The sequence below is a fragment of the Ranitomeya variabilis genome, chromosome 1, assembly GCF_051348905.1.
Source record: "Ranitomeya variabilis isolate aRanVar5 chromosome 1, aRanVar5.hap1, whole genome shotgun sequence".
NCBI classification, from domain to species: domain Eukaryota; kingdom Metazoa; phylum Chordata; class Amphibia; order Anura; family Dendrobatidae; genus Ranitomeya; species Ranitomeya variabilis.
Window position 1 is genome coordinate 614964908 of NC_135232.1, and position 23170 is coordinate 614988077.

Here is a 23170-nt window from a genome sequence, read left to right on the forward strand (position 1 = left end):
CCCAACTAAAGTCTCTCCCTCAATTAATAATAAAATGACCCAGTTATATATTATTTATCAGTCTTATTTGACCCCGGTGCGACTTTTTAAAATGGGCTGCCTCCATTCGTCAGATTGCTTGAGGTGCCACTCAGGTGATGCAGATTTCATTCATATGATTTGGAAGTGCCCTGTTATTCTTCAGTATTGGAAGGAGGTGACGACATTATTAACATCCTTATTACTGATTCCTGTCCCGCTTGAACCACTGATCTGCTTGTTCGGGGTGTGGGATGCGGAAGCTTGGGATCATTATACCAGAATATTTCTACGAGAGGCACTTTTTATGGCACGGAAGGTGCTAGCATTACGATGGATGGGTGGTTCTTGCCCATCTCTCAGAGCCTGGGTCGATCTGGTGAATTCGATCATCCTGTATGAGCGTACACTATATCAAAATAGAGGATGTCCAGGTAAATTCGAGAAGGTCTGGGGTAGATGGAACTCCTCTTATAATACTTTATAATCCCCATTAACTTGACAACTATGTGAAAGTTGGACTCGTGGTTTGGTGGGCATCACATAAAGGGCGAAATCTGTATGGAACCTTCTTCTTGGCGGCGTACTATTAAAAGTTTATGTAGTTAAATGTTATATAATAAGTGATTTATAAGACGTCAGTGATTTAACATGCACAGTTTGTTACTTTTGCAATACTTTTAGATATGATGATGCATTGCACCCATCTGTATTCCATACTGTTATTGATAATGACAAATGCAAACATGTGTATTGTATAGTTTATTCTGGAATTAATAAACGAATTTAAAAAAAATAAATAATAATTCTTGTTGAAGCTACTTCATACCTCTTTCCTATTCATCAAATGCGCTGTGTTGTGCACACGCTGCAGCTGGCAATAAGAGATAGTCTGCAAGAGGGACATGCTGGAACTTTGATTAGCAAAGTGAAGAAATTGGCTATTGCTGCCAGAACCGCTAAAATGGATTCCATCTTGAAGAGATGTGCTGGAAAAGGGGCAATTGTGGATCAAGCCACTCAGTGGGGCAGCACCTATTTAATGATTGAGCGATTGCATGAGCTGAAACCCTTCCTTGTAGATATGGCCAACCGACAGGTAATACTACATGAAGGTCAATGGACACATGTGGCTGAATTGAAGGAATTGCATCATCACCCATTGACCGTGACTAAAAAGTTACAAGCTGAGGATTTAACCCCTGGCATTTTTATAAAGGAGTGGAAGAACTTTTGTTTTGCCTGTCCCAAAGAGGTTTAATTGCAGATGGCATTGCTGCTTCAATGAAACGGAGAGAGACACTGCTATTAGAAAAAACAATTCTTCTGGCAGCTGTTTATGTGGACCCGAGTCATCGTATATTGCTGGATGATCAACAGCTTAAAGGAAAAGAAGAAGGTTTAATTGAGGTAGCAGTTAGGATGAGTGGGCTACAGGACGGCCAAGAGCATGAGGACTCGGGCCCTGCCAGTGCTGCTGCTGCCGTTCCTTCATCCTCATCAGATGAGTTTGATTTCGACAAATATTTGGACGACATGGAGCAGGCAAAGCGTTACTGCAGGGAAAAAGATTCCACTCCCATAGAAAAAAGACTGACCACTTTTCAGCAATTTTTGACTTGCTCTCAAAAGAAGTAGAAGAGCTCAATCGTTAATCAAAACTGACTGTGCACGAGGCAATTCCTTTATATAATTATATTCTGAAATTGTTAGAGAGGTTGCCCATGTGGTTAATGCTTTGCCACCAACCCAAGTTAGTGTAGAAGCATCTGATGGAGGCGATACTATTTCTCAGAACAAACTCATAGACTGCACAAATGCTATTCAGTACATTTTTGTTGGAAACTCTCCCCCCCCCCCCCACTTACTGCAGAGTGAATACATTGTAAATATGCAAAGTTTTTTTTGTTCTAAAGTTGTATTCCGATAAATATATTTTATATCTAAATGGCTTGATTATTGTATCATATAAAAAGATTAAAAGCCTGATGTTACCATTTTACTGCAGTAAATTTATCACTTAAGCATGAGCCATGTATGAGGGAGTTTGAGTCTGAGTCATGGACCCGGTGTCATGGGAATTGAAGAGTTAGAGGTTTGGCTTACCGACTCCACAGCCCTGCTTTCCATCTCAACGAGGATATTGTTTTGCCCCCATTCTGTCCGGCACCAGTACATCGTATCGAGAAGGCTTTTCACACTGTGGATCTGGTAAGAGCACTTAGGAGGTACGTCTCGTAGACTGCATCTTTCCGCAAATCAGATGCCCTATTCATGCTTCCGGAGGGGCATAGGAAGGGCCTAGCAGCTTCAAAGGCCACAATTGCCAAGTGGATTTGCTTGACTATTCAGGAGTCCTACTGTGTCAAGGGCGAACCTGTCCCAGCAGGGATTAAGGCACACTCCACTCGGTCAGTGGGTGCCTCTTGGGCCATTCAGCACCAGGCGTCATTAGAACAAGTCTGCAGAGCTGTGACCTGGTCCAGCTTGCATACTTTCACAAAACATTACAGTATTCATTCTCAGGCCTCTGCAGGTGCGGCCCTCGGCAAACGGATTCTGCAGTCGGCAGTACATCTGTAACTTGTTGGTACATGGGGTAATAGCAGTTATGTTGTTCCTCACCCATGGATTGCTTTAGGTCGTCCCATGGACCTGTGTCCCCCCAATGAGGCGTAGGAGAAATAGGGATTTTTGTGTACTCACAGTAAAATCCTTTTCTCCAAGCCAATCATTGGGGGACACAGCACCCACCTTGTTAGTCTAATGGCTTGTGTTTGTTTCTTAGTTTTGACATAGTTTATTCTTGTTAATTGTTATAAGCTCCTACTGCTTTGTTACTGAACTGGTTCAACTAGAGCCAGCAGGAGGGTGTATACTGCAGATGTGGAGTTAATCTTTCCATGTTCACTTAGTGTCCTCCTAGTGGCAGCAGCATAACACCCATGGTCCTGTGTCCCCCAAAGATTGGCTTGGAGAAAAGGATTTTACGGTGAGTACACAAAAATCCATATTTTTTTGCCATTTGTAAAACAATATAATCTTGTATGGTATCTGCATACTCGTACTGACCTGGAGAATCATACTGACCATTCAGTTTTAACATATAGTGATCATGGCAAATAGTAAAAAATAAATAAATCTGGAATTGCAGTTTATTGGCAATTTTAATGCACTTGGGATTTTTTTTTCTAGTGCATTACCTGCTAAAAATGAATGCCATTTAAAGTACAACTAGTCCTGCAAAAAAAACAAGCCCTTATATGGATATGTGGAATGAAAAATAAAAATATAGTTCTTACCGATAACGGTATTTCTCTGAGCCCATGACGGCACCACGGAGAGAGGGGATCCACCCACCAAGGACAGGAAACCTACAGATAAAAAGGCGGTACCTCTCTCCCGCATCAGTTGTTTACTAGAGAATGATGGGAGACTAAGGAATAGAGTCTTCATTTTAACATTACTTGAAAACTTAATTGAGATACCTCGTGACTATTTAGATAATTGGCATAGGGCCCTATATTAATGTGCACACCCATAAGTGAAGGGTGCCGTCATGGGCTCAGAGAAATACAGTTACAGGTAAGAACTATATTTTTCTCTGACGCCCATGACTGCACCAAGACGAGAATTGCAGAGATTGTACATTTAGGGAGGGACCACCGCTTCCAGGACCCTTTTACCGAAGGTAAGGTCCGAAGAGGAGATAAGGTCCAATCTATATAGCTTATAGAATGTAGATGGTGAAGACCAGGTAGCAGCTCTATATATCTGATCGATTGAGGCTCCCGCCTTCTCCGCCCATGAGGTTGCAACTGCTCTCGAGTGAGCCTTGACATTTCCCAGGACGGGTATCCCGCTTGATGAGTACGATAGGCTGATGGCATCTGTGATCCATCTTGCCAAAGTGCCTTTGTTGGCTATTTTCCCCTTCTGGGGACCCTGAAAGCACACAAAAAGAGAGCCGTCCTCCCTACTCTTTCTGGTGGCTTCTATGTAATGCATCAAGGATCTTCTAACATCCAATGTATGCAAGGATTCTTCTCCTTGTTTTTGGGGTTAGGACAAAATGAGGGAAGAAATATCTCTTGTGTCCTATGGAATCGGGATGCTACTTTTAGGAGATGCGCTGGGTCTGTTTTGAGAACGACCCCATCATCCAGGAATTGAGTGAAAACGGTAATTAGACCTACCGGTAATTGTATTTCCAGGAATCCATCCTGACAGCACCATTGGAGGAAGTACGTCTTACCCTCAGTGGGACAGGAACAACAAGTGGTTAAAAGGACCCTCCCCACTGCACCCACCAGTGATTTTCTAAGTACCACATCTGGATGGATGCAAAAAAAGAGTATATTAACAGTCATACACCAATGTTACATCACATTAGTCTATAATACAAACTTGCAGTGGAAGGGAACTAGTAGTGCTGTCAGTATGGATTCCTGGAAATACAATTACCGGTAGGTCTAATTACTGTTTTTCAGTTCACCACCTGACAGCACCATTGGAAAAATACCAAAGGATGTTAAACTAGGGTGGGACTACTGCATGTAATATGACCAAAGTAAAAAAGAAAAAATGGTCAGCACTCACCATTCCCGATGCTTAAAAAGTCTTTATTAGAACATGGACATGGACAGGGAGAGCATGGTGTCCAGGGATGACAGCTGTTTCGCGCTACATGCGCTTCCACAGATCCCGATCTGATCACGTAAGCAGGTCATATGCAGAGATATGGGCCAATGAATGAAGAGCCGGAAGTGCTGATCGTGAAGTTTTGAGCATCTGCGGCCCGCACAAAAGTCTCAAACTATGTGTTTAGAGACAAAGTTTGAGACTTTTGTGAGGGCCGCAGATATGCCTGTGAAGGGCCGCATGCGTCCCTCGGGACGCGTGTTTGACATGCCTGCTCTAGCTGACTTCCGCAGTGTTGGGGAGAGGAGCCGATTACCAGGAAGTCGTCGAGGTACGGCACTATTAGGGGGTCTTGGTCCCTCAGGTGAGCCATCACCTCTGCAACCAGTTTGGTGAAGATTCGTGGAGCTATGGCTAGTCCGAAGGGGAGGGCCGAGAATTGAAAATGGCATATCACCCCCCTGATTTGAACTGCTATCCTGAGGAATTTTTGGTAATCTTTGTGGATAGGGACGTGGTAATAAGCGTCCTTTAGGTCCACGACTGCCATAAAACAAAGAGGAAACAGTATTTTTATTGATGTTTTTATTGTTTCCATTTTGAACGACTGGACATTCAAATATATATGTAGTTAGGCTTTTCAAATTTATAATTGTCCTGTAGGACCCATCCGGCTTTTTCCTCCGGAACAGGGGGGGGGATTAGTATCCTTTCCCTCTTTCTTGGGGGGGGGGGGGGGGGGGTACTTCCAGGAGAACTCTCTTGCTTACTAGCCCCATCATTTCTTGTTCTAAAGCCATTTGTTCTTCTCCCGATGACCTTCAGGGATGTCATCATGAAGGAGGGATGAGGAAGTTTGCGAAATCCCAATTTTAGGCCCGACTTTATTATGTTCAAAATCCATGGACTGTTGGTAATTTTCTCCCAGGCCGAGAGAAAGAGGGACAGTTTTCCTCCCGCCTGGGGCAAACATTCATTGTGTGGTCTTTTTGTTGTCAGTGGGATTCTTATTGAACATAAATCCCTTGGTTTTGTTTTTCTTATCTTCCCACCTGTCTTGATTTTTACCCGGCTTCCTTCGGAAAAACCTCTTGCTACAAAAGGGCCTCCTGTATGAGGGAAAAGCGAGGGAGGGGAATGATTTCTTTTTATCCCCTGCTTTTTCTAAGATGTCGTCTAAAGTGGGTCTGAATATGAATTCTCCTTCACAGGGGATGGTACATAACTTAGACTTTGTTTGGAGATCCCCTGGCCAACACTTTAGCCAAAGGGCTTGCTTTGCTGCATTAGAAAATACCACTGACCTCCCAGATAGTCTGATTGAATCAGTGGAAGCATCCGCTAAGAAAGAGGCAGCCCCTCACAATACTGGCAAGGTGTTTAGGATTGAGTCCCGAGATGACCCGTTTTTAAGTTGGATTTCTAGTTGGTCTAACCAGATCATTAGGGAATGGGATGTGCATGCAACTGTGACCGCCAGTTTTAGCCAGGGTGGATAAAAATCAATGTTTTTTTAAAAAAATCAAAAAAATCGGATTTTTTTTATTTAAATCGGATTTTTTTGATTTAAATCGGATTTTTTTCAATAAACTGCTTTTTGAGGAAAATATTTTACCATCCAAAGGTTCTTCCATCATGAGATAAAGCTGAGTTGTTTAACTCAGTAGAATAAAGGCTGTATATGTGTAACATTCACAATGCCATGCTCTTCCAGAGGTTTCTGTAGGATGCTGACTATCCAACAAGTTTGGGCATGTCAACTGAATGGAAAAAGAAACTAAACCAAAAGTGAAACCAAGCTAGAAGTGTGGAATTAAAGGGGCAGTATGAACAAAATGTGGAGGCTATTAATAGTTTATACAATTAAGACATGCTGCTTTTAAACACCTACCTATTGCCATATAGTAAAACAAAAAAGATTTTTACTTACTTTGGGGTCCCCCCTCACCCTGGCGTTAGATCGTTGCCCCTAGTTTCGTCCGTGTAACTATGGGCGCACATGCGCACTGCTCTCACTTCTCATTTTAATCGTGATTTATATTAAAAAAAACCTTTTGATTTAAATCAGTGATTTAAATCATGATTAAAATCATGATTTAAATCGATCCGATTTAAATAGAAAAAAATCTTTTGATTTAAATCGTGATTTAAATCGGCGTGATTTAAATCAATCCACCCTGGTTTTAGCCCTCCCCCAGCTGCCTCCCATGAACTTTTGAGAAAAGCATCGGCCTTTTTGTCCATGGGATCTTTCAAGATCCCCATGTCCTTCGAATGGAAGGGCATATTTTTTAGATGCCTTAGCGATGGCAACATCCAGCTTAGGGGCTTTTTCCCAGGAGCAAGGTTGGTCATCAAACAAGCATTTCCTTTTTGGCGTAAGTAGCACCTTTCCTATAGGTTTTTTCCACTCCTTTTTAATTAATGCTAGGATTTTCTCGTTAAGAGGAAAGACCCTTTTTTCGGTCGAGACCCCCAAACATTATGTTCTGTACCGATCTTTTTGGGTGAGGGTCTATTAGACCCATAGTGTTCCTAACTGCCTTAACAAGACTGTCAGTCTCCTCCAGAGGGAAACAACTATGACCTCCAGAGGAAGATTAAGATGAGGAGGAGGAATTAAGACGTATCCGAATCCACATCTTCTCCTGAATCGCTGGACTCAGGAGTCGGGGATCTGTGCCTGGTCTTCCTTCGCTTTTTCTCCCCCCTCTAAGGGATCTAAAATTATCTTCCACCTGGTCTCTGATCAGGTTTTTAAGGTCTGCTGCGAACCTGGGAAGCCCTTCAGACACTGTCTGTTGTATGCATATACTGCAAAGTCTCTTCTCCCATGTAGATGGAAGATCCTCTCTACAGAGAGGGCATATCTTATGCTTAGCTTTGCCTGTGCTTTTCTTCCCCAGTTGGGGATGATCCGTGTCTGTCATCAGTTTATCCCTTGTGCCGGACGCTGTACTGGTCTCCTTGCTATGCAGCGATCCTGAGCGTCCTTTACCGGTAGCATCCTGGTGTCTTTTCTGGGGTCGTCGCTTCTGCTGCTGTGGCGGTGGAGATGACCTGGATAGGGGAGATGCCTGCTCTAGGTCGCTCATGGCAGGCGAACACTGGTCAACTTCCATTAGAAGCGTTTGCACACAGGTGTGCTTCCTGTTAAATAGCGGTGGTTTCTGTGCCCTTTTGCATGCGCGGTGAATCTCCCTACGCAAAATCGCGTTCTTTGATCTCGCACATGTGCGGTGAACCGCCTCGCGTGACAATCGCGTTTTCTTAACCCGCGAATGCGCGGTGAATCGACTTGCGCAAAATTCGCGTCTTCTATTCCTGCGCGTGCGAAACGCGAAATCTCGTTCTGATCTCACGCATGCGCAGACAGACGATGCTGCACCCAAGATGGCGCCGCGCATTTGTGCTGGATCCCGGAACCCCCCGGGAGCTTCAGCCGGCAGACTGACGCTTGGGGGAGGCAGTGTGCTGGCCCCCATCCACAGAGGGACCCCCCTTGGATACTGCTGCTGCTCTTACCTAGAGAGGTGGCCGCGATTCCTCCTTGACACCTCTCCTTGCGCACCCTAGAGGCCCACTAGACCCAGTGGGGCACTTCGGGTCACCACACCAGCTGAGGCAGGGGGACCACCACTGCCTGAGTCGGACTGATTGGCCCCAGAATCCCACGAAGACGTCATCTTCTGTAGGTGAGTCTGTAGGTCTCCCATCAAGGACAGGAAACCAACTGATGCGGGAGAGAGGTACCGCCTTATTATCTGTAGGTTTCCTGTCCTTGGTGGGCGGATCCCCTCTCTCCGTGGTGCCGTCATGGGTGTCAGAGAAAAAAAATAGTTATAGCTCTTGAAAGAAGGGAAGGAAAAAAAAATGAAAACATAGAAAGTCGCAAAATCATAAGCGGGTGTAGAAGGAGCCTTCTGTTGCCTTGTGCTGCAGCTCTGTGCTACGGAAGTAAATGGAAGTGAGATGGAATACAAAGCACAGCTGCTGGCAGAGCGTATAGCACGGTGCTAAGCAAGTAACGAATGACGTGAACCACTCATAAGAGTGCAGTGGCCACCTAAACTAAATTGACCAGCTTGGGTATCAGAAATTAAGTTACCAATCTGATATTACTAGTTTATCCTAAGGTAAAAGACTTACAGTGCCCCTAAAAAGAACATCTCCTCAATCAGGTGCCGGAGGCTTATATTACTCGCCTATAGCACAGTAATAAGAATGGTACTCTTATGCAGCATATTTAGCCTATAGATAAAAAGACCAAGACATAACAGGAATGTTATTTTATAGCTACATACTTCGTCTCCTTGTAGTGATCTTAGCAGTGTCTTCTTTAGTCTCACGAGTCTCAGCTTCTTCGCTCTGTTGGCCAGGCAGCATGCTTGTAGAAACAGGAATAGAAGTTTCCTCCGTATCATTCTCAGCGCCTTCTCCCTAGAGAGGAGTAAAGATTAGCCAGTGGAAGAACTTTTTTTTACTAGAAAAACACAAGATTTTTAGCCTTAAAGCAATAGTAGGCAGTGTCAGGTCTTTGTACTTTATGTGGCTAGGAGTTGCTTTTATTACTCTGTACCAGAGCAGTTTATTATGCACAAAGCCTCTGCAGGTCTGCTAAAACACACACACACACACGAAGACAAGGTACGGTATATCTCTTGATAGCAAGATGGCAGTAACAATTTGGTGGCTAGTCCAGGATTACCACGCAGTGACTCCAGAGTATTACATAATGCTAATTGAAGTCACTGGCACAGAGCCATCCTCAGTAGAGGTGACCATAGGAGAACACAAACTACTGAAGACAGGAGACAGCTGGCACTCCAGCAGACAGAAAGCCAACAATTGCTGATAAAGGAGGAAGAAATCGTTGAACAAAATACTCGAAAGGTGTCACTAACTCTACATGCTGCGAGTCAACAGATTTCTATAGGTTATAAACGAACCCTAAACTTCCAATTAAAAGGAGCTTCTGCAGCGCCCCAGAGTCCTGGTCGTTGCAGTACTGATGCTCCGCCGCTAAGGGGGGCTATGGTACGTCTGATGGCACTGAAGGAGTTCACCTGACCAGGTATCACAGACACCAATACACTTCACAGTCTGGCCTCCAGGGGGAGCTAAGGGTGCTATGTATTAGGCCACTCCTCACAATCTGGTAAAACTGGGTGTTAGAGAGGAAGTTAGTGAGAAGCTGACTGGGTTGGAACCAGGCAACATCCTGTGGCAGAGGGTGTTGCAGGGGAAGATTCAGGGGGGTCCCTGTCAGGGGTGGGATCCTGACAGAGGCCTAGCGAACAGAGAGAACGTTACGGGACCGCGCCTGCACTTCATCGCGGCGGTACCCCAAGAAAGGACAAGAAGCGAGGTTTATTGTGCTGAGTGAGAAACGAGATCGACGCAACAAGGAGAAACACCAATAGGAGTCGTGCTGTAAGACGAGGCAACATCCCACTGAGGCGAAAGAACTACTACTGAGGCAAAGTATTGAGCTCCAGGCCTTACTTCAAACCTACGGCAGGACAGTCAGTTATAGGCGGGCTGTCTCACTCAAATCACCTAAGAAGACATAGGGGGCAACAACTGGAGAGGGGCGACACTAGGGTCCCGGAGAGCTCCGAGCCTACCCGTCATACGGGTGCGTCCTAGCCATATCATCTGGGGCACGAAGCAGAACATCATAATCGAGTTGTGAGGGAACTTCAGAAACAGACACAACAGTTGTGGGGACTATCCCGTAAGCACAGCCGGGGAGGACCACAACACACAAGCGCTAGAAGGTAGGCACAGATTTCCACCTGCAAAGGGAACTCTGGAGGTGCCATCGGACCGGCCGGACTCCCACAGCCCGGTTAACCGTATTCCGGACTGAGGATCCTGAGGCCTTCAGTAAAGAGGTAAAGAGACTGCAACCTGGTGTCCTCGTTATTTACTGCGACCTGCACCGCACCACTACATCATCACCACCCACACCTTTCATTGGGCGCCCCTCAGCAGGGTCACGGACCGGGTCTAGCCACCGTGACAACCCCTGGACCGAGACTCAGAGGCCCGTTACCGGGTACCCCTCGACCCTGCGGCCGTGGGGGCGCTACACTTCCATTACATACACAGATTACCTGTTCCTGAAACTGCTGCAGATCAGTAAAAAGAAAAGCGTTCCAGCAGCTCCTTCTTTCTCCAAGGTTGCAAGGATAGGCCATCAATATTAAAAGTAATGGAAAACCTTTAAGTACAAACAATCTAATGCCCACAGCACTGGCTTAGCATCATGAACCAGATGATCATCTACCCCAGAAATTTAACGCTTAGGCTATGTGCACATGTCAGGATTTCCTGAACAAAACTGTACATTTTCAGCAAGAAATCCGTACGCTTTTTTTTTTTTGGCGGATTTTTCCCAGAGGTTCCCAATGCAATAATATAGTGGGAAATCCACAAAATTAATGAACATGCTGCGTTTTTTTTACCACGATGAGTTTTTTTTCGCGGAAAAAAATGCAACATATGCACAAAAAATGCAGAATGCATTATAAATGATGGTATGCATATGTATGCGTTTTTTTCGCGAAAAATCCGGAATGTCTGCACACAGCCTTACAATGTAGACTTAGTGGCTTGCTTCAATCTCCAGATGTACTTTTTTTTTTTCCTGGGTAGAGCTTGCCTTTAATAAGTTTTTAGAAATATAAATATAAATATATATATATATATATATATATATATATATATATATATATATATATATATATATATATATATATATATATATATATATATATATATATATATATATATATATATATATATATTATATATAAGGCACACATTTTTCTTGTGAAAATGGGGGTGCATCTTATAGTGTGGATATACCTTAATGGTACCGTTGCTGCTGATATTTTGTGAAAGGCCAGAGCCTTCCGCAGTTCCATGGTGTCCTGTGCGGTGAACTCCGGGAAAATTGCTGCCGGGGGGTGGCGCATGGGCAGATGAAGATCTCAGCAACAAAATCTCAGGAGATCTCATCTCCCGAGATGTCCATCTGCGCCACCCATTTTCCCGGAGTCCACCACACAAGGAAAAAATGGAACTGCGGAGGGCTCTGGCCTTTCACAAAATGTCGGCAGGGCCCCCGCAGCACCGGAGACCCGCAGGGGCGTGCCGCACATTGGAACACCCCCTCAACCCAGCCTGCAGCATCACCCCACTCCTGCCTCCTCCAGCAGCCACCACCCCCAGCAAGCAATAAAACGCATGGATTATAGGAAGCACCACTTTATAAAAAAAAAAAAAAAAAATCCTATTTTTCTCCTCAAAATTTGGAGTGTGTCTTATAATCCGCGGCATCTTATTATCCGAAAAATACGGTATATCTATTTTTTGGTATTCAAAAGACATAACCTCATAGTACTCAGTACCTGAATCTGTTTTATTTCATTTTTCATCTCTGGACTGGAATAAGCTTTGATTTTCTTTTTACGCTCACCACGTCTGTTAGTAACATAGCATATAGAGACCTGCTCGGTGTCATCTAGGCTGCCTTGTGTGTCATCGGTTAGGGTTGAGTTACCATCCGAATCCTAGAAATCAGAACATAAACATAGTGTCATCTTGCATGTGGTCTATGACAAGATAGAAGAGCAAACGGTCAGCCATGTTTTCTTATCAGACAGCATAATGGGGAAAAGGGGGTGAAGAGGAAGAAACATGACCAGGAAAGTACTTAATGTATCAATATTGAGTTGCAGTACAATAAGGGCCCCAGGCCAAAAAATCATTGCAAAAACCTGTTTGATAAGAAAATAAATAAGGAAACTATAACTGATCTTTGTACATTATAAGCCTGTCTTCTACTTTAGGTTTATTTGTTTTTTTAATAGCTGTGCCTGGTTTTGCAGCTCAAATAAATTTGACTGAACTAAACTACAAAATGTAGGATGAGTGGATGTGTTTTGTCAAAATCTCATCCACTTTCCTGTGACCATAACAGACTGCAAACTTTTCTCCTGCAAGTTAGGATGGAAAATCCAAAGCCCAATCACTTTATATGTGAACACAACCTATGATTAAAAAGTAATTAAGGCCAGTCTCACACGTCCAGATATTTCCGGTACCGGAAGAAACGGTCCCAGAGCTATCCTTGTCAGTGTGTCCACGTAGGCCATCTGTGTGTCCACGTAGGCCATCTGTTTGTCCACGTAGGCCATCTGTGTGTCCACGTAGGCCATCTGTGTGTCCACGTAGGCCATCTGTGTGTCCACGTAGGCCATCTGTGTGTCCACGTAGGCCATCTGTGTGTCCACGTAGGCCATCTGTGTGTCCACGTAGGCCATCTGTGTGTCCGTGTTTATCGCCCCTGTACTGTTCATGTATTGAAACAATTTGTTTCAATTTTAACCCTATGACTTCAAAAAAAGCACACGGACAGCACACGCACCCATTGACTTTAACCCCTATCTGACATTAGACGTACTATCCCGTCGAGGTGGTATGGGCCCGTTTGACCACCGACTGTATAGTACGTCTAACACGATCAGCCGCGCTCACGGGGGGAGTGCGGCCGATCGCGGCTGGGTGTCAGCTGACATCTGGCACTATGTGCCAGGAGCGGTCACGGACCGCTCCTGGCACATTAAACCCCGGAACACTGCGATCAAACATGATCGCAGCATTCTGGCGGCATAGAGCAGCATCGAGCAGGGAGGGGGCTCCCTGCGTGCTTCCCTGAGACCATCGGAGCAACGCGATTTGATCGCGTTGCTCCGAGCGTCTCCTCCGTCCTCCTCCCTGCAGGCCCCAGACCCAAAACGGCCGCGGGGCTCCTTCCGGGTCCTGCAGGGAGGTGGCTTGCAAGCGCCTGCTCAGATCAGGCGCCGGCAAGCCTGCAGCACTGCCTGTCAGATCGCCGATATGACACAGTGCATTGCAAAGTGTCACATCAGCGATCTGACACTAACATGATGTCCCACACTGGGACAAAGTAAAAAAAAATAAATAAATAAAATCCTAAATAAATTAAAAAAATATATTGTTCCAATAAATACATTTCATTATGTAAATAAAAAAATAAAAAAAATAAAAGTACACATTTATTATCGCCGCGTCCTTAACAACCCGACCTATAAAACTGTCCCACTAGTTAACCCCTTCAGTGAACACAGTAAAAAAAAAAAAAAAACTAGGCAAAAAACAATGCTTTATCATCATACAGCCGAACAAAAAGTGGAATATCACGCGATCAAAAAGACGGATATAAATAAACATTGTACCGCCGAAAACGTCATCTTTTCCCGCAAAAAAACAAGCCGTCATCAGCAAAAAAATAAAAGTTATAGCCCTCAGAAAAAAAAGCGATGAAAAAGTTTTTTTTTTTTTTTTTTTTACAAAAAATAGTTTTTATTGTATAAAAGCGCCAAACACACAAAAAAACGATATGAGGTACCGCTGTAATTGTATTGACCCGAAGAATAAAACTGCTTTATCAATTTTACCAAACGCGGAACGGTATAAACGCCCCCCCCAAGAAATTCCCGAATTGCTGTTTTTTGTTCATTCTGCCTAACAAAAATCGGAATAAAAAGCGATAAATGTCATGTGCCCGAAAATACCACCAATAAAACGTCAACTCGTCCCGCAAAAAAACAAGACTCACATGACTGTGGACCAAAATATGGAAAAATTATAGCTCTTGGAATGTGGTAGCGCAAAAAATATTTTTTGCAATAAAAAGCGACTTTTAGTGTGTGTCAGCTGCCAATCATAAAAATCCGACATACAGTTGTGGCCAAAAGTATTGACACCCCTGCAATTCTGTCAGATAATACTCAGTTTCTTCCTGAAAATGATTGCAGTCACAAATTCTTTGGTATTATTATCTTCATTTAATTTGTCTTAAATGAAAAAACACAAAAGAGAATGAAGCTAAACATTGATCATTTCACACAAAAATCCAAAAACGGGCCAGACAAAAGTATTGGCACCCTCAGCCTAATACTTGGTTGCACAACCTTTAGCCAAAATAACTGCGACCAACCACTTCCGGTAACCATCAATGAGTTTCTTACAATGCTCTGCTGGAATTTTAGACCATTCTTATTTGGCAAACTGCTCCAGGTCCCTGATATTTGAAGGGTGCCTTCTCCAAACTGCCATTTTTAGATCTCTCCACAGGTGTTCTATGGGATCCAGGTCTGGACTCATTGCTGGCCACCTTAGAAGCCTCCAGTGCTTTCTCTCAAACCATTTTCTAGTGCTTTTTGAAGTGTTGTTTGGGTCATTATCCTGCTGGAAGACCCTCGACCTCTGAGGGAGACCCAGCTTTCTCACACTGGGCCCTACATTATGCTGCAAAATTTGTTGGTAGTCTTCAGACTTCATAATGCCATGCACACGGTCAAGCAGTCCAGTGCCAGAGGCAGCAAAGCAACCCCAAAACATCAGGGAACCTCCGCCATGTTTGACTGAAGGGACAGTGTTCTTTTCTTTGAATGCCTCTTTTTTTCTCCTGTAAACTATGTTGATGCCTTTGTCCAAAAAGCTGTACTCTGTCTCATCTGACCAGAGAACATTCTTCCAAAACATTTTAGGCTTTTTCAGGTAAGTTTTGGCAAACTCCAGCCTGGCTTTTTTATGTCTCGGGGTAATAATAATAATAATTTTTATTTATATAGCGACAACATATTCCGCAGCGCTTTACAACTTATAGAGGGGACTTGTACAGACAATAGACATTACAGCATAACAGAAATCACAGTTCAAAATAGATACCAGGAGGAATGAGGGCCCTGCTCGCAAGCTTACAAACTATGAGGAAAAGGGGAGACACGAGAGGTGGATGGTAACAATTGCTTTAGTTATTTGGACCAGCCATAGTGTAAGGCTCAGGTGTTCATGTAAAGCTGCATGAACCAGTTAACAGCCTAAGTATGTAGCAGTACAGACACAGAGGGCTATTAACTGCATAAAGTGTATGAGAACACGATGCAAGGAACCTGATTATGTGTTTTGGTTTTTTTTTCTATTTTTAATAGGCCACACAGGGATAGTTAGGTTAATGCGTTGAGGCGGTAGGCCAGTCTGAACAAATGCGTTTTTAGGGCACGCTTAAAACTGTGGGGATTGGGGATTAATCGTATTAACCTAGGTAGTGCATTCCAAAGAATCGGCGCAGCACGTGTAAAGTCTTGGAGACGGGAGTGGGAGGTTCTGATTATTGAGGATGCTAACCTGAGGTCATTAGCGGAGCGGAGGGCACGGGTAGGGTGGTAGACTGAGACCAGAGAGGAGATGTAGGGTGGTGCTGAGCCATGGAGTGCTTTGTGGATGAGGGTAGTAGTTGTGTACTGGATTCTGGAGCGGATGGGTAGCCAGTGTAATGACTGGCACAAGGTAGAGGCATCGGTGTAACGGTTGGCGAGGAATATGATCCTGGCAGCAGCATTCAGGACAGATTGGAGCGGGGAGAGTTTGGTAAGAGGGAGGCCGATTAGTAGAGAGTTACAATAGTCCAGACGGGAATGAATAAGAGAAACAGTAAGAGTTTTTGCAGAGTCGAAAGTAAGAAAAGGGCGAATTCTAGAAATGTTTTTGAGATGCAGATAAGAAGAGCGAGCCAGTGATCGGATGTGGGGGGTGAATGAAAGCTCGGAATCAAGGATGACCCCAAGGCAGCGGGCATGTTGCTTTGGAGTAATGATTGAACCGCACACGGAGATGGCAATGTCAGGCAAAGGTAGGTTAGTAGAGGGAGAGAACACGAGGAGTTCAGTTTTTGACAGGTTCAGTTTCAGATAGAGGGAGGACATGATGTTAAAGACAGCGGTAAGACAATCACTGGTGTTTTCTAAGAAGGTTGGAGTGAAAGCAGGAGAAGAGGTGTATAATTGGGTGTCATCAGCATAGAGATGGTACTGGAAACCAAATCTACTGATTGTTTGTCCAATAGGGGCAGTATACAAAGAGAAGAGGAGGGGGCCTAGGACTGATCCTTGAGGAACCCCAACAGTAAGGGGAAGGTGAGAGGAGGAGGAACCAGCAAAACATACAGTGAAGGATCGGTCAGAGAGATAGGAGGAGAACCAAGAGAGAACGGTGTCCTTGATGCCAATGGAGCGGAGCATAGAGAGGAGGAGCTGATGATCCACAGTGTCGAATGCTGCGGAAAGATCCAATAGAATTAGCATGGAGTAGTGACCATTAGATTTAGCTGTTAGTAGGTCATTAGAGACTTTAGTGAGGGCAGTTTCAGTAGAGTGTAAAGAGCGGAAGCCAGATTGAAGAGGGTCGAGAAAAGAGTTATCTGAGAGATAGCGGGTAAGACGGGAGTGGACCAGGCGTTCCAGGAGTTTAGAGATGAAGGGAAGATTAGAGACAGGTCTATAATTAGCGGCACAGTTTTGGTCGAGGGAGGGTTTTTTAAGTAATGGATGTATGATGGCATGCTTAAATGAGGAGGGAAAAATACCGGAAGTGAGGGAAAGATTGAATATTTTTGTTAGGCGAGAGGTGACAGCCGGGGAAAGGGACTGGAGGAGATGTGACGGAATGGGGTCACTGGTGCAAGTGGTCGGGCGAGAAGATGCAAGGAGCCTGCTTACTTCTTCTTCCGTAACTGGTTCAAAGTCAGAGAGTGAACTAGATGCAGTGGGGGAGGGAGGACAGTGCATGGTATGAAGAGATTGGGAGATGATTTCCTGTCGAATGTGGTCAATTTTTTCTTTGAAGTAATTGGCCAGATCGTCAGCGCGGAGCTCTGTGGTTGGGGCCTGCTCTCTTGGGTTGAGTAGGGACTGGAAGGTGTCGAAGAGACGTTTAGGGTTATTGGACAGTGAGGTGATGAGGGTGTTGAAATAGGTTTGTTTGGAGAGGTGAAGGGCAGAGTTGTATGTTTTTAGCATGAACTTATAATGGATGAAATCTTCGGGTAGATTAGATTTTCTCCACAGACGTTCGGCGCACCTGGAGCATCGCTGCAGGAAGCGTGTTTGCAGCGTGTGCCACGGTTGTCGCCATCTGTGTCGAGTTGCTCTATGTATAGGAGGTGCAGCTTCATCCAGGGCACTTTGCAGGGTTTCATTGTAATGTTTCAGAGCAGAATCAGGACATGAGATGGAGGAGATTGGGGCCAATGAGGAATGCAAGTTCTTCATAAGTTTCTGGGTGTTAATGGCCTGTATGTTTCTATAAGTGTGGAAAGTGGGGGTGACCTGAGCGGGATGGCAGTTCTTGATAGAGAATGAAAGAAGGTTGTGGTCAGAGAGCGGGAGAGGGGTGTTTGTGAAATCATCCACTGAGCAGAGTCGGGAGAAGACCAAGTCAAGGGAGTTTCCATCTAAGTGGGGTCTTCCTGAGTCTCCTACCATACAGTCCCTTTTCATTCAGACGCCGACGGATAGTACGGGTTGACACTGTTGTACCCTCGGACTGCAGGGCAGCTTGAACTTGTTTGGATGTTAGTCGAGGTTCTTTATCCAACATCCGCACAATCTTGCGTTGAAATCTCTTGTCAATTTTTCTTTTCCGTCCACATCTAGGGAGGTTAGCCACAGTGCCATGAGCTTTAAACTTCTTGATGACACTGAACACGGTAGACACAGGAACATTCAGGTCTTTGGAGATGGACTTGTAGCCTTGAGATTACTCATGCTACCTCACAATTTGGTTTCTCAAGTCCTCAGACAGTTCTTTGGTCTTCTTTCTTTTCTTCATGCTCAATGTGGTACACACAAGGACACAGGACAAAGGTTGAGTCAACTTTAATCCATGTCAACTGGCTGCAAGTGTGATTTAGTTATTGCCAACACCTGTTAGGTGCCACAGGTAAGTTACAGGTGCTGTTAATTACACAAATTAGAGAAGCATCACATGATTTTTCGAACACTGCCAATACTTTGGTCCACCCCCTTTATGTTTGGTGAGGAATTATATCCAATTTGGCTTTAGAACAATCCTTTTTGTGTTTTCTCATTTAAGGCTACTTTCACACTAGCGTTAACTGCATTCCGTCACAATGCGTCGTTTTGCCAAAAAAACGCATCCTGCAAAAGTGTTTGCAGGATGCGTTTTTTCACCATTGATTAACAATAAGCGACGCATTGTGACGGATTGCCACACGTCGCACCCGTCGTGCGAAGGATGCGTCGTGCAGTGGCGGATCGTCGGGAACAAAAAACGTTGCTTGCAACGTTTTTTGCTCCGTCGTAAACGTCTTTTCCGACCGCGCATGCGCGGCCGGAACTTCGCCCCGACCTCCCCGCACCTCACAATGGGGCAGCGGATGCGCTGGAAAAATGCATCCGCTGCCCCCGTTGTGCGGCGGAGACAACGCTAGCGTCGGGAACGTCGGCCCGACGCACAGCGACGGGCCGAGCCCGACGCTAGTGTGAAAGTAGCCTAAGACAAATTAAATGAAGATAATAATACCAAATAATTTGTGTTTGCAATCATTTTCAGGAAGAAACTGAGTATTATCTGACAGAATTGCTGGGGTGTCAATACTTTTGGTCACAACTGTAAAAACCTGCTATAAATACTAAATCAACCCCCCCTCCCCATTATCACCGCCTTAGTTAGGGAAAAATAATAACAAAAAAATGTATTTATTTCCATTTTCCCACTATGGTTAGGGTTGGGGCTAAAGTTAGGGTTTGGATTACGTTTACGGTTGGGTTAGGAGTATGTCAGGGTTAGGGGTATGGTTAGGGGTGTGTTCGGGTTAGGGTTGGAGTTAGAATTGGGAGGTTTCCACTGTTTAGGCACACCTCAATCCATACAATTCTGCGTTGAAAAAGTAAAACGGTGCTCCTTCCCTTCCAACAGTGGTTTACCCCCACATATGGGGTGTCGGCGTACTCAGGACAAATTGTACAACAACTTTTGGGGTCCAATTTCTCCTGTTACCCTTGGTAAAATAAAACAAAATTGGATCAGAAGTACGGTAAATTTTTTGTGAAAAAAAGTTAAATATTCATTTTTTTAACATTCCAAATATTCCTTAGAAACATCTGAAGGGTTAATAAGCTTCTTGAATGTGGTTTTGAGCACCTTGCGTGGTGCAGTATTTAGAATGGTTCACACTTGGGTATTTTCTATCATACAGACCCCTCAAAGTGACTTCAAATGTGATGCGGTCCCTTAAAAAAAAGAAAAAAAAATGGTGTTGTACAAATGAGAAATTGCTGGTCAACTTTTAACCCTTAACTCCCTAACAAAAAAAAAAAAATAAATTGGCTCCAAAATTGTGCTGATGTAAAGTAGACATGTGGGAAATGTTACTTATTAATTATTTTGTGTGACATATCTCTGTGATTTAAGGGCATGAAAATTCAAAGTTGGAAAATTGTGAAATGTTCAAAATTTTCGCCAAATTTCCATTTTTTCACCAATAAACTCAAGTAATGTCACGGAAATTGTTACCACTAACATGAAGTACAATATGTCACGAGAAAACAGTGTCAGAATCACTGGGATCCGTTGAAGTATTCCTGAGTTATAAACTCAAAGTGACAGTGGTCAGAATTGTAAAAATTGGCCTTGTCATTAACATGCAAACCACCCTTGGAGGTAAAGGGGTTATTAATGGGTCTGTGTGATCCGTGCGCTCCCACGAACACTGACATGTCTCCGTGTTTTGCACACGGTCCGTGAAAACACGCTGACATCTGCAGAGACACATTTATTTTAATGTGTCTAGGTGTTTCAGTGTCTCCGGTACGTGAGGAAACTGGTCACCACAAGTACCGGAGCCACTGACGCGTGAAACCGGTCTAACACAGTAGAGCCCAGCAGAGAACAGACTGACTTTACTTTTCAATGGAAGAAAACATATATTGCGCCCAAATAATTTACAGCGCTTTCCATTAAATGGGGTTATCAATATCCCATCTCCATGGTGCGGGAAAACGGTAATTAGTTCTTACCGGTAATTGTATTTCCAGGAATCCACCTGACAGCACCATTGGAGGACGTCCTTCTTATCCGCAGTGGGACAGGAACCACAAGTTAAAAGGACCCTCCCCACTCCACCCACCAGTGATTTTCTAAGTACCACATCTGGATGGATGCAAAAAAGAGAGTTTATTTACAATTACACACCAATGTTACATCACATTAGTCAGTAGTAAAAGTTTGCAGTGGGAGGGAACTAGTAGTGCTGTCAGGTGGATTCCTGGAAATACAATTACCGGTAAGAACTAATTACCGTTTTCCAGTCCACCACCTGACAGCACCATTGGAGAATACCAAAGGATGTTAACTAGGGTGGGACTACTGCATGTAAGACTTTTCTACCAAAGGCTAATTGGTCTGATACGACATCTAATTTATAGTGTCTAGCAAAGGTAGAAAGACTAGTCCAAGTCGCCGCCCTACAGATTTGCTCAGCTGAGGCTCCCCCCTTCTCTGCCCATGATGTAGAAATGGCTCGTGTTGAGTGGGCCCTAAGAGTGTCCGGGGGATCTTTCCCTTGGTTTGTATATGCTAGGCTAATCATGTTTTTAATCCACCTAGCAATGGTTGATTTTGCTGCCTTGCAACCCCTATTTGGACCACCGTATTGAATAAATAAGTTAGTGTCCCGTCTCCAGCTTTTTGTCGCCCCCAGGTATTTTAGAACAGTCTCCCTAACGTCAAGGTTATGGTAGACCCCTTCTTTTGCGTTTTTAGGGTGTTGGCAGAAAGAAGGAAGGATTATCTCCTGATTGATATTGGTAGATGATACTACTTTGGGGAGGAAAGCTGGGTTATGTTTGAAGACTATTCTGTCGTCAAAGATTTGAAGATATGGGTTCTGGATAGAAAGAGCCTGCATCTCCCCTAGCCTTTTAGCCGATGTGATGGCAATCAGGAAGGCGGTTTTAAAGGAGAGATTGGCTATGTCCATATCTTCTGACAGTAAGTAAGGGGTTTTACACAAAGTGTTAAGGACCAAGTTTAGGTCCCAAGGAGGAGTTGATTTCCTCACAAGTGGCCTCATTCTCTGTGTGGCCCTGGAAAATCTGGCTATCCAGGGATGGGAGGCTAGTGATGTATCAAAAAATACACTAAGTGCTGCAATCTGTACTTTTAGAGTGCTAGGCCGAAGGCCCTTGTCAAATCCGAGTTGCAGGAAATCGAGGATTTTGGGGATATCTGGTTTTGAAGTATCCACATGACCTTCTCCCAGAAAGGAACAATACCGCTTCCAGATCTTGTTGTAAATCGCCGAAGTCACCGGCTTTCTCCTTGCCTGGAGTGTGGTAATGACATCTTCTGACAGGCCTCTAGATCTTAGGGTTTGCCGTTCAGGATCCAAGCAGATAGGTGAAAAGAGTCTGGATTCTTGTGGAATACTGGACCTTGAAGTAGAAGGTCCTGCCTGTTCGGTAGAAAGACTGGTTCTTCTGTTGACATCCTGGACAATAGAGAAAACCAGCTCCTTTTCGGCCAGAAAGGAACCACCAGGATTACGGTTGCTCTTTCGTCTCGTATCTTCCTGAGTGTCTTCGGTATCAGAGGAAGAGGCGGAAAAGCGTATAGGAGACCTTCTCCCCAATACTGAGACAAGGCGTCTACTCCTGTGGCTCCATCTAGAGGATTCAGAGAAAAAAATGCTCTGGCCTTTGTGTTTGACCTGGTGGCAAAGAGGTCCACCTGAGGCGTTCCCCATTTCTGGCACAGACTGCTGAATACTTCCGGGTTCAATTCCCATTCTCCGGGATGTACCGACTTTCGGCTCAGGAAATCTGCAACCTGATTCTTGGCACCTTCCAGGTGAACTGCCGAGATGGATTTGACAGATCTTTCTGCCCACCTGAAAATCTGGTCTGCTAAGTGTTGCAGTGGTGGATGTCTCGGACCTCCCTGGTGTCTCAGAAATGCCACTGCTGTGACATTGTCGGACAGTATTCTCACGTGTTTGTCTCGGACCAATGACTGGGCCTGGCACAACACTTTCCAGATCGCGTACAGCTCTCTGAAATTCGACGATCTTGCGGCAATTTGAGGAGTCCATTCTCCCTGGTAGTATGTTCTCCCTATATGACCGCCCCATCCGTATTGACTGGCGTCTGTGGTAACCGTAACACAGGGATCGAGTATCCATGGAACTCCCTCTCTCAGGTTCGCTGGTGTGGTCCACCAGGTTAGGGATTTTTTTACCGAAGGAGACACAAGCATCTTCCTGTCTAGGGAACTTTGTTTTCTGTTCCAAGATCCTAGGACTTCTCTTTGCAACTTCCGCGAGTGGAATTGGCTCCATCTCACACAGGGTATGCATGCTGTCATGAAACCGAGTATCCTCATTGCCTCTCTTATGGAGGGGGTATTTCTTCTGAAATGGTGGATGTGCCTGATCAAGGTCTCTTGTCTGTCTTCTGGTAAAAAAGATGTTCTTAGATTGGAATCTAAGATCACTCCCAAAAAATTTTATTCTGGAATTTGGGACCAGGCAGGACTTTTTCCAGTTCACGATCCACCCCAGCTCCTGTAGGATGGAAAGAGTGAACGTGCAGTCTATCTTGAGGAGTTTCTGTGA

General features: G+C 44.5%; 1 protein-coding gene across 3 annotated transcripts in view; it reads right to left on the reverse strand.

Moving 5' to 3' along the window:
- NUSAP1 (nucleolar and spindle associated protein 1) overlaps positions 1-23170 on the reverse strand; it is a 143919-nt gene that overhangs the window by 113538 nt on the left and 7211 nt on the right. For all 3 annotated transcript variants that reach the window (XR_013215106.1, XM_077260697.1, XM_077260698.1), the window contains exons 3-4: positions 12078-12239; positions 8964-9099 (exon numbers count right to left, since the gene is read on the reverse strand). Coding sequence is in view for 2 of the 3 variants with exons in the window: in XM_077260697.1 (XP_077116812.1) it covers positions 8964-9099; positions 12078-12239 (298 nt within the window). In the remaining variant the exon portion in view is untranslated. The remainder of the gene's footprint in view (positions 1-8963; positions 9100-12077; positions 12240-23170) is intronic.